Here is a 12,059-nt window from a genome sequence, read left to right as displayed (position 1 = left end):
GTGGTTCGTCCGTTGGGGCGACTGAAAGCACAGCGTACCCTGAAGGACAGGAGGTGCTAATTTAATGGTAATGATGATTCAGATCATTTCATTCCTATGTTGACTATGAAGCTGCATGTCAGGCTAAAACAAACAGTTCTTTCTCTCAGTGATAATACATGATAGAAATATTGTAAACCATTTATTTGGCGAAAGGTCACTCTGAGTGCCTCGCAAGTGAGCAGTTACACAAAGTTGGAGGTAAAGGTAGCACAAAGCTGACCTCCGACTTCACGCAGGCATGACCTGTCCAGGAGATTTATGCTGAACTCTCCTTTTGTTTCAGATTTTCTAGTCCACCAGTGTTTCTAGGGCTCAGTCAGGGTGAATGATCCTGGCAGAAGATTTTTACTGTCCTATGAAGCGAGCTGATCCTAATACACCAGCAGCCCACGGGCTTGCTGAGGAATGTCGAGATTATATCACCGGATTGTAACATGTCTGGTTTCTGACAGGCTTCCTGCTCTGGGACTCTCATGCACAACCCTTAAAAAAGCCGCAATTTTTTGAATAATTAATATAACCCAAATTAATCTTCCACATCTGCTTTCTAAGGCTCTGATTGGGAGTCATAGGCATGACTTCTCGATAAATGTCCTCTTTAACCCTCCAAGTTAAACCAGGGGACAATGAAGTTTTAATGTAAACACCACAAACACCTCATTCGTTACATTCATAGTGACTAAATGTCTTCTGTCTCGCCAAACCTGGATTGAACATTGGCACCGCTGATCAAAGAAGAAAAGCACTCCAAGATAAGACAGGCCTGAGATCAGTTCCTCAGTTCCAGATGTGGGTCTGCACGGGACCAGCTGGTCGCTGTCTGCATTATTACATGTTTTTATATCTCTCTGGGCCAGCTGACAAGACTGGCTGTGTGTTTAGCTAAAAAAAGTTTGGTGGGATTAAAGACTTAGCAGCAATCTGAAAGCACTAACATTTGTCATGTTTCCATGGTAACTCGCTGCTGCCATTTTGCTGTGTTTTAACAGCAAGCTAATTTCTACACATGGATGATCGACACAAACTGTCACCTGATCGAACCTCAACTCCAAATCTTATCCAGTGTTACAAAAAGCAGAGTCACGGTTTGTAGTTTGATGATCAAAAACAGGACCAGGCGCAGGACGGCGTTGTAGGTGGTGCTCCAGTTGGACCTGGACAATTATCTCCTTAAGAGTTAATGACATTTGTGTTTTAGAACTTAGAACCACTTCAGAATAAATGTTGAATAGATGACAAGGCAATAAACCAAATCAGTCAATTTCTGGTTGGAGATCATGTGACAGTTTTGCCCGCATTTGACAGGAGAACAGCTCTCGGAAAGCTTTGGAAACACGTTTTAATGGCTTTGGAAGAAATTAGCTCATTGACAGCAAACATCCCATAATTGGTGGCTAACGCGCCGAGGCGTGACCCAGCAGCAACGTGTCCTCCTCCTGCTGTGGGATCCAGCGCCTGCAGAGGAGCGACTCCTGATGGCTCACCCCTGTCTCATCCTCCCCCTCTCTCTGGTCCAGGTGTCCTTCCTGGAGCACATGTATGTTCATGCACTAGTCGTCTTCTTCAGTGTGGACTAACCTCTTTTGTTTGTGTTGACAAAGGAGCAATAAGAGAACATCCACTTGTCTTCCACTCCAAGTTGAAGTCTTCAGGATACACCAGCTCACCAACGTAGGTTCATAAAGGGACATTTGCTTACAAACGAGAGCATGTCCTCCTCTCCCAGGGCGCCCTGTCGGTCCTGATGAAAATCAAACATGGCTGCCCTGTCACGGTAACACAGTAACCTGCTAGGTCGACCCGCTAGGACAGAGGTACCTGCACCTGAATCGTGGGGAGGATCCTACGTATTCACAGACAGAAAACAGCATAACAGTTATTAACTACGATTTTCTAAAATATTTTCATCTTTTTTCACAAGGTGTGCTATTATTATTTTTTCATTCATTGTTTACATTTGTCATGGCAACCTGTTGCTATTTGGTGGCGATGGGATTAATCTGCCTCAATAGTTCATGAATTCTTCTTTAGCTCATTCTACCTTTAAAGTAAACTTGCAACCAAGGGGTTGCAGGTTCAAAGTAAAGGTAAAACAAGACCTTCCACCATGTCGGTGAAACTCAGCAGGTTGTTGGACAAATGCCGCCAAAGCCAAGAGCTCCTTGGTGGAGGTTGTTGGCGTAATCAGCGTGTTCAGCTTCGTATATTTATATGGTTTCATGTGTGTTCATCAACTAAGATCGCTGAGGGTGATGAACGACTGTGAAGGGACGATTCAGCTGACAGATGGAAACTGATATGACATGGATTTAGAATGTGTCGGTGCACCCATGAGAGATGCCACCAGGATCCGGTCTTGGACCCCTGATCCAGGTCACATGAACCATTGATTAGGTTGTAGGATGGATCTGCCTCCCAAACCACCATCTTCGTCACATCTTCAACCTTGGCCAGTGCTGGAGCCTGTCAGACACCGTCTGGAAGCCTCCTGGCTCGGACGGTGAAGAAGCGGCCATGTTGACTGGCTCACTGCTTTGAGACGACTTCCACACCAGCCCCTTTGAATCGGCTCTGTTTCACCTCTGCCAGGATACTGTGAGAGGAGTCTTGTAACCTCAGTGCTGACAGAGTTGTGAGCAGGCGCCTCCACCAACCCTCCCCAGTGTGTGAGCCCCCCAGGCCGATCTGGCAGTGTGGCCCGTCTGGCTTCACATGAGTGAACAGCTCCACTTCTTGGCACTCAAAAATGTCTGACGTTAGCTTTGCTAAGTGAACACTATTAACCTCATTAACCTTTAATTTTTACTGCCCCTCATTAAAATTACCCATTTTATTCATATTTAAATTAAGTAACAGTTTGCGGTCAATGTGAATGAAGCAGTAAAGTTTTGTTGTTTTGTTTCAGACGGGTGATGTTCACACCTCGAACGAATGCCCAGAAAAGTCAAACCTCTACCAAAGCTAAAGAGAAAGCGTAAGCGCCTCATGTTCCTCTGGGTAGAAAGTAATCTTCAGAAAAGGCTCAAGCTTTATTTTGATGACTGTCTATATTCTCGTTGTCATGTAGCGGTTTACTCCTCCGGGAGTACCCAGGAGGCAGTGCAGCGCCCTCTGTTCTACACACCCATCTGGGTGTTTCCAACAAACCAGTCTACTGCCTTCAGTATTCAGGTGAGTCCATGACTGCAGCTGCTGAAGCAATACTGTCATGTAATAAGGTATCACTGAATATTGAAAGGGGAATATAAGTAGTATAAGTAATGTAAGTAAGTATATCAGCTCATGATCATCTGTTGTTTCCAAAATCATTCGTTAGCGTTCCTTGTGAGCAGCTATCAGAACTCTTTACCACATATAAATAATAAGTAGTGTTAACGGGTATCTTGGGCCAGGTTTGCTGGCTCAGGGCCCAGGCCAGTATCATACTGGTTGCCTCTCCAGCTGCTTCTGTGCAAGAGTTTGCTGCCCAGTAATCAGCTGCATGATCCATTCAGGGCAGGTTTGAGGTTCATAGAGGTTTTTGTGGGTCGTCGGTGAGGATCGGCTCTTGCAGGTCAAATGACTTTATTGCTTCATCACTTCTTCACTCCTCTGACTGATGCACCGTTGGCTGGACACCAGTCAGAGCATAGACGGCTTCTTTTCCTCTTTCAAACCATCAATGTTGAGGCTCTGGGAGGGGGGCCTCCGGACCGTGTTGCAGGTGGGGAACAGCTACAGGTGAGGCCTCTTCCTCCTCGGGGAAAGTCATTCCAGTCAGACGTAGGTGCCGAGTTTTTAAACAAAACACCCACGACACAAACAGATGGTCCAGCCAGGAGAGCCACCAGCTCAGGTCCAGACTCTGCTGCCCCCCGGAGAAGGAGGGACATTCCTTTGAGGTCTGCAGGTCCAGATCCTGACCAGAGAAGCCACAAGAAGCCATCCAGCTCCCTGAACACAGGAGAAGGCCTCATCACTACCTGTCCCCCACCTGCAACACAGTCCTGAGCCCTCCTCGCAGAAGTCAGCACCCATCCACACCTGAACCCCCCGGCCCTAAAGACCCACATGAATACTGGTTGGCTCAATGACTGTCATGTGACCTCAATGACTCTGAAACCCAGAGCTCCCATGTGGCCTAATGACCCTGTAGAAGGTCACACGCCCTCAGAGTCATCAAATCCTCCAAACCCTTCACCAGAGACTAGAACTGAAGAAACCGCTTGATGAGAGGAGAACCTGAACCAGTCCTGTTGACCACCACACAGAACCGCAGAGGAACCAGGACCCGGAGGACTGAGAACCTTCACCAACCAACATGCAGATGTTCCCATCTGTGCTGAGTTGAACCTCCGCCCCGCTGTCACTCGACTCGCAGCACAAAACTACCAGGCAGATTTTCACCAAACTTGTTTGAGAGGTTTAATATCAGCCTGTGGACTTCTACAGCTGGTCTCAAATCACAGCGCCACCTAGGACTTACAGGAAGTAACAAACACGGTGAAACTGTCTTCACCTGATCTACAGCTGCATCACATACAGCACACGTGTACACACACACACACCACCTGTGTGGACATGCACGACTCCAATCATCTTTGCCTGTCCAGGATGGAAGTTTGAGAATGAGTGTAACTGCAGGGCCAACACATAGAGACAGACAACCACTGGCTCTCCCAGCCACGCCTACGGTCAATTTAGAGTCTGGATTAACCTGGTCCCTCTTGATGTCTTTGGACTGTGGAGGAAGCTGGAGTACCAGAGAGAACCCAGCAGGAACAGGGAGAACATGGAGACTCACCCAGAAAGACCCCGTGCTGCAGCCGGGGCTCCACCCACAACCTTCTTGATGGGGGCCACAGTGAGGACCACTGCTCCACCCATAACCTTCTTGGTGGGGGCCACAGGGAGGACCACTGCTCCACTGGGCCACCCTTAATAAAAATATATATTAGGTAATCAATAAAAATACAAATAATTGTTTGATACTTATTTGGATTAAATTAGTTCAGATTTAGCAGGCATGTTTTACTCGTACTTGGCTTTCCTCTTCAGTTTGAATTTATCCATAAATAGTTTTTGATAATTATCAGCTGTTGACAGACCAATGGTAGCAAACCAATGATGGGTTCCCATGTTCCTCCCAGGTAACGGGAAACAAATCCTCTGTGGTCTCGGAGACAACTCAGTGTTACTGCACAAGTCGTCCCTGGCGGGCCGTCCGGCGGTCTACACAGGTACTGGGACATGAGTACTACACTTTCTCCACTAGCCTGGATTTACTCTTAGTCACCTGTGTTTTGTTCCTCGAGCATCTGAATCTTTTACAAAGCAGTGATTCAGTTCTTTTGGTATGATAGTTTGTTTTCTAGTGTTAGAACTTCATCATTTCTGATTCTGTCCCTCATATTCCGTTTTACTCCAACTGGGACAAGGACGACAAAGAAGTTACTGCCAAGATTCAGACCCACCTGATGTGGGCTGAATAAAACACCTCTGAATGGCACATTTCAGATATTCACTTACTCATCCGTCACCACCAAACTGGAGAGAAAAATCCTCTTTTGCCAGGAATCCTGTTGTGGTCAGAGAGTTGGTGATAGAGTTTACTAATCAAACTAGACACAAACTAGTTTGAAATAATACAACAATCCTCTCTTAAAGATGCAGAAACCACCTAAATATCCACGGCATCATGGTTTAAATGCAGGAAAAAGACTCTTTCCACAAGGGGGAAGCAGAGGGAAGATGACCAGAGTGAAGGTGACCAGCAGGTCATGTGATCCTCTGATCTGGAGACTCTGAGCAGCAGCTTACAAGTAAATTTTGCAACCGCACGCTGTATTTCCAGGTTAATTGTGAGCGGCTTTGTGTCTGCAGGCCATGATAAGCTGGTGAGCAGCGTGAGCTGGAGCCTCAGCAGGCAGTGCTGGCTGAGCGCCTCAGAGGACCAGACGCTGAGAATCTGGACTCATGGCACCTCAGTGCCGGCACTCGTACTGGTAAATGTCTCAACGTATCCCTCACATGTTTTAAACCTTTTACTCACCTGCATCCGTCAGGCCAGTGTTGGCCACTCCACCTGACCTCGAGCTCTTCATCAAACGTGGGACAGAAGCCGAGCCTCCACCTTACAAGAATGGAAACATGACCTCACATTGCAGAAATGCCAGACACACACCGATTTTTTTACTGTCAATCTTGTTGTTTAAGAAGGCTGAGATTATTAGAGCTTTTTCCATAATTATCTGCTAAAAAAGGCTGTGATGGCACATTTAAATCGCAGTAAATCGCTATTCTGTCCGCAGTGTTTTAGTGTATGTTTTCTTTTGCTGTTCACAGGAAGATTCTTTCCTAGTATAACCTCCTTGTTGTTCAGAATATAAGACGTGAAGCAGGAAAATATCTACTGATGCATCTTCAAGCTGCAGACATGGAATTTCTGTGTAAAGATATCTTTGATGCATTGATTTTAAACATCTTTGAATGACTTTTTTCTCCCAACAAAAAGCCTCATGGAAAAGACGAGAAACCCAAATTAATGAGAATTAAAAATGGAAATGTGTGTCTTTTGGCTCAGAGATTTTGACTTCATCAAAGCGTCCACATGACTCAGCCAGATCTCTGATTATGTGCAGACCTTCCTTACCTCACTGGGTATCACATTTAAGGACGGCGATTTTTAAAGTCTGGAAAATGCTCCATTCTAACAGTGATTTATGCTCTCAAAGTTGGGGATATGCTCGAATTCAACTGATCCTCCTGCAAATGAAACAAGCCCGGCATTATAAGTGTTTGTAACTGTGATGAAAACATCCATGGTTTTTTTGAGCAACAACTGAAATTAACAAAGGGAGCACTGATTGCACGAACTTAAAGGAAATCTTTCTAATTTTGGCAGTTGTAATCATGTGATGATTAATGCCTGAAGAGTTTGGAAAGTTTGGGATTAGTTACCTTGAAAGTGCTTGAGTTGTACTCTGAAGCCTGTAAGAACACCGGTGGAGCCGCGTCTCCTTCGGCGTGCAGACAAAGGTTTGTCCTCTCAGCTGATGCCTGCTGTTCCCTCCTTCGCTCCACTCAGTTTTCATAGGAGCTCTGTCGGCTCCGCAGCCTTCCGCGACTTTGCTGTCTCGTCAGACCAGCTGGCAACAAATGCAAGTCTTCCCAGGGAGGAGAGTTCTGTGAGAGCCAGAACTACAAATTGCTTTGCAGTTTGCAGTTTTACTTCAGTGAGCACATAGTTTCTAATCTTTGCCTGTCAGAGAGTTGGTGGCGAGTGGAGATTGTGAGGGTGGTTTAAGGACAACAGAATCTCTGTTGTCTCCTCCATCTCTGGTTCCACACTGTTCAGATTATTATTCACACAACTGAGCATTCAAGCAGATTTACTGCTGATTCTGCTGATTCAGCTGTGTGCCTTGCTCAAAATAACCTGGAGGTCACAGGTCGCAGTCCATGGTCAAAACGTTCACATGTTACAGTTGGTTATATCTGAGTGGCAGCTGATATCAATCAATCAAACAATCAACCAATCTTTATCAATCTTTATTCATATCCCCCCAAATCACAACAGTAGCCACCTCAAGTCCCTTCCCTCAGAGAGCAGGTCTACAACGACCCAACGCTCCCACAGGAGCAGCACTCGGCGACGCTGGCGAGGAAAACTTCCTTTAACAGGAAGAAACCTCAGGCAGAACGGAGCTCAGAGTGGGCGGCCATCTGCCTCGACTGCTTGGGGTTGAGAGGGGGAGGAGAAAGATGGAGGTGGGGGAGGAGAGAGAGAGATGGAGGGGGAAAAGAGAAGAGTGAGAGGGAGGGATGGAGAGGAGAGAGAAACACAGGGCCAGGTCTGATATTAGCTGGTATTAGTTATTATTAGCTGATACATAACTGGTATTAACTGGTATCTGATATTAACTGGTATTAGTTATTATTAGCTGATACATAACTGGTATTAACTGGTATCTGATATTAACTGGTATTAGTTATTATTAGCTGATACATAACTGGTATTAACTGGTATTAGTTATTATTAGCTGATACATAACTGGTATTAGCTGGTATTAGTTATTATTAGCTGATACATAACTGGTATTAACTGGTATCTGATATTAACTGGTATTAGTTATTATTAGCTGATACATAACTGGTATTAACTGGTATCTGATATTAACTGGTATTAGTTATTATTAGCTGATACATAACTGGTATTAACTGGTATCTGATATTAACTGGTATTAGTTATTATTAGCTGATACATAACTGGTATTAACTGGTATCTGATATTAACTGGTATTAGTTATTATTAGCTGATACATAACTGGTATTAACTGGTATCTGATATTAACTGGTATTAGTTATTATTAGCTGATACATAACTGGTATTAACTGGTATCTGATATTAACTGGTATTAGTTATTATTAGCTGATACATAACTGGTATTAACTGGTATCTGATATTAACTGGTATTAGTTATTATTAGCTGATACATAACTGGTATTAACTGGTATTAGTTATTATTAGCTGATACATAACTGGTATTAGCTGGTATTAGTTATTATTAGCTGATACATAACTGGTATTAACTGGTATCTGATATTAACTGGTATTAGTTATTATTAGCTGATACATAACTGGTATTAACTGGTATTAGTTATTATTAGCTGATACATAACTGGTATTAGCTGGTATCTGATATTAGCTGTCATTGGCTGATGAGCTGGTAGTAGCAGACATAACCTGGTACTAACTGATAGCAGGTATTTGGTATGAGATGACAATGGATGTGAACTGGTGTTGGGGGATAGTCGCTGATATCAACTGGTATTAACTGGTTGTAGATAGTAGCTGGCATCACCTGATATTTGATATTAGATGGTATTACCTGGTAGCTTACACTTGTCTGTATCAAAAGACAATCAAATGAACATCGTAAATGAGTTGTTGTTCATTCGTTATCTTACATGATGTTTTCATTCTACTCGTTTAGTTTCCTACAGCAGGAATGTGAAAGTGTTTGTCAGATTTCTGTCTTTTTTCCCACCTTCAGGGGAAGAGCACGTTTTCTAGAGCCATCAGAAGAGCCCAGTTTTATTATCTGGACAAATTTGTGCTCTTGGCATCTGGAAACTCCCTGCACTTGTACTTATATGATGTGGACATCTCACATGACGATATCAAAAGGTAATTTCAAGTACTCAAACACACACAACGGATGCTGATGTGATAATTAGTATCACAACCTGACAGAAAACATGATGACTTTCTCATTTGATGTCAAGCTGAAGCTCAGTTCACTCTCCAGATACAAGAGTGTAGCGTCAGTGAATGAACAACCAGCCTGCATGAACTTGTTCATTCTGGGAAATTTGCAATGAACCTTGACAAAGTTCTTCTGGAGCTCAGGGAAGTGACAGTGAAGGGTCTTTTATTGTTAGTTGGATGCATCTTGGGAACACGTGATCGTGAAAGTCTGAGCTGTGTCGATCTGCAAAGCTACGAGATAGAGAATTATTGGTGTGGGGAGGGACTGCCAGTTAGTTGATAGGTTCACAGTTACTGGTTCATGTCTTTCTTTGACTGTAGATATCAGCAGCGGAGTGTTGTCAAGCAGGTAGGAAGCTTTGCAACAACATCAGGAACAGACATCAGTGACATGTCTGCCATCAACGACTTTCTCTCCTGTATCCTTTTCCTGGTTGATACTGCTCATGTGATCTGTGACACGCCATTAATGCTGTGGAAGACCCGGGGGGCCGATCCGGTTTGTCCTGCGACTTGTAGCCTCTTGGATCCTTTCACACGTCCCACAATAATTAGTCCCTGCCTCTTCGACCTTCCCATGAGGCCACTGGCCTTGCACTGCTGACTGTACCTGTAAAACATTCAGGTGCCTTTTAATATTTCCAGGAACGTCTGTTCCAGCCCCTCGTTAGGGTCTACAGGGCATCAACTTAGTGATGAATCCAGCTGACCGAGCTGCGTGCAGGTCAGTAACATCCTGTCATGATGAGATGCGTTGCAACACTGTGGAGACAAAAATCTGGAGTTTGAATCCCTGAATCCTTTTTTTGTCAGTATTTCAGTCACTCACACTTGGTTTCAGAGCATGTAGCTCTGGTGAGAGATGCTGTCACCTTCCTAAACGCTGTCTCAGACATGGTTCTGGTAGGGGGAGCGGATCGGTCCATTCAGGTATTTGACATGAACAAAGGTCAGGTTGCTGCGGTGCTGCCTGATGCTCACAGCCGAGCCGTCCACTGCATCACTCAGAACAAGGTGAGCTCATCTCAGCGTCCGTCTTAATGTCTTTGTTATGGTACTTTATGTCAGTCTGCCACAGCATTTCACCTTTATGAGAGCATGAATTAATGCAGTAGGTTGCTGACATGTTTCCGAATTGCATAACTTCCTGGAACAAATCCACCCATCAAAATGTTCAGTCCATGAGGTGACTCTTTGGACTTTAGCTAGACGTCAGTGCAGGAGAAGAGCATGACATCCCTGATCAGTGGGTCCTTCTTGAAATGCATAGTGATGTCATACTACATTATGTATTTCTTCCATTTCCTCATTTGTTTTTTGTTTCCTTTCCAACAAGTGAATCCTGAAAACAGCACTTATCCTTCCAGTCAACCCCCCCCCAAAAAATCCCTTCTGATGCCTCATGAGGTTTTTTTGTCAAAACGTGCGTCACTCATTTGTTTTTTACTACTAGTTCTTAACTAGTGATAATTTATGGTGTTTGAGAATGGAGTGGTGAAGACATCCCATCACCCCAGTGACATTTGGAGTCGACCCACACAGCCAAGAATGTGCTTGGCTTGGCATCAGCAGGTAGAGTGAGTCGGGGCCGGCCGGCCGGCCTCCGTCCCGCTCCTGAAGAGTCTACTGTTTGGCACAGGTTGCAGCGTTACATAAGACATCTAGGAGTGTTGTGAGAGTTACATAAGGCACAGATTATCTTTGAAGGATTAAAAGTGTTTGTGGTGTGTATTTAGAAGTTTGTGGTTAGAAAAACAAATACCAAGAGAGACAGAGAGGCAGGACGTGCCATCACCAGGATCGTTCATCTCGGTCCCTGGTGTGTCAGGATTAAGAGTGCCGTGCAAGATGGCCAGAGGAGACTCCGTGATGGCCGTGGACCGATGCTGTTCCATGATGCAATTTAGGGTTATGTGGCCCCACATCTTGGACCAATGTGGGCCAAATTTGCTGATGTTTCACAAGTAGCCCGTCATTATGGTGCTCTGAAGAATCTAATACTGCATCACTCAGAATGAAAGTATACGTAGCAGTGAAGACTCATGCTTCACTGTCTGGCTCCCTGCTTATGAGTTACATTTCTGTGCAGTGAAATGAACCCTGGTTCCTCTCCATCTGCAGTCTTAAAGCGATACTTCACCCAAAATTGTATTTTGCCTTTCAGTTACTCACAAAGATGTTTTTACACTTCTTTGACGATACTCCTACAGAATGAGCCTGCCACGCATGCTTAGCTCGAAGCTCATGGAGACCGATGGCGCACTGCTGCTATAGCATCCAAACAACAGAAGTGTTCTCGTTTATTCACGTTCACGTCCAAGTGTTTGTAGGTTATTGATCACAGGTGTGGACAAAAAGACGTGGCTTATACTGGATGATAAGCTGGACAGTTTTTAAATGTGTTGTTAGCTATCAGTCTCCATTAGCTGTAAGCTCACTATATGTAGCTGGCTAGTTCTTCACCCTGGAGGCACAAAAAAGAGATGAAGGGGGGAAAACATCTGAGTGAGCACCAGACTCCTGTTAGTGGGTTCTTGACAGGTAAAATACACTTTTTAGGGTGAATATTAATCAAAGATGTGTAATAAAAGAAGGACTTCCATCTTGACTGAACCAACTACTTGAATTTGGACCACCAACCCTACAGATGCCGACGTGATTGTTATACAGGTGTACGTGTGTGGGGACTTGTACCCACGACCCGGGGGAACAGACTCACTACATGTTGACCTGTGCATGTCCAAACTGAGGCAGCCTGGATCAGCTG

General features: G+C 44.6%; 1 protein-coding gene across 3 annotated transcripts in view; it reads left to right on the top strand.

Annotated features, from left to right (window-relative positions):
- wdr27 (WD repeat domain 27) overlaps positions 1–12,059 on the top strand; it is a 44,845-nt gene that overhangs the window by 8,064 nt on the left and 24,722 nt on the right. For all 3 annotated transcript variants that reach the window (XR_015109598.1, XM_086181263.1, XM_086181262.1), the window contains exons 13-20: positions 1,644–1,713; positions 2,948–3,016; positions 3,110–3,213; positions 5,172–5,261; positions 5,905–6,026; positions 9,078–9,211; positions 9,614–9,711; positions 10,185–10,306. Coding sequence is in view for 2 of the 3 variants with exons in the window: in XM_086181263.1 (XP_086037389.1) it covers positions 1,644–1,713; positions 2,948–3,016; positions 3,110–3,213; positions 5,172–5,261; positions 5,905–6,026; positions 9,078–9,211; positions 9,614–9,711; positions 10,185–10,306 (809 nt within the window). In the remaining variant the exon portion in view is untranslated. The remainder of the gene's footprint in view (positions 1–1,643; positions 1,714–2,947; positions 3,017–3,109; positions 3,214–5,171; positions 5,262–5,904; positions 6,027–9,077; positions 9,212–9,613; positions 9,712–10,184; positions 10,307–12,059) is intronic.

Source organism: Aulostomus chinensis, chromosome 16 (assembly GCF_037954235.1).
Source record: "Aulostomus chinensis isolate RoL2024-O1b breed Wild chromosome 16, RoL_Achi_v1.0, whole genome shotgun sequence".
In the NCBI taxonomy this organism is placed as follows: domain Eukaryota; kingdom Metazoa; phylum Chordata; class Actinopteri; order Syngnathiformes; family Aulostomidae; genus Aulostomus; species Aulostomus chinensis.
Note: the sequence above shows the minus strand (reverse complement) of the source record. Positions and strands in the feature narration are given on the sequence as shown.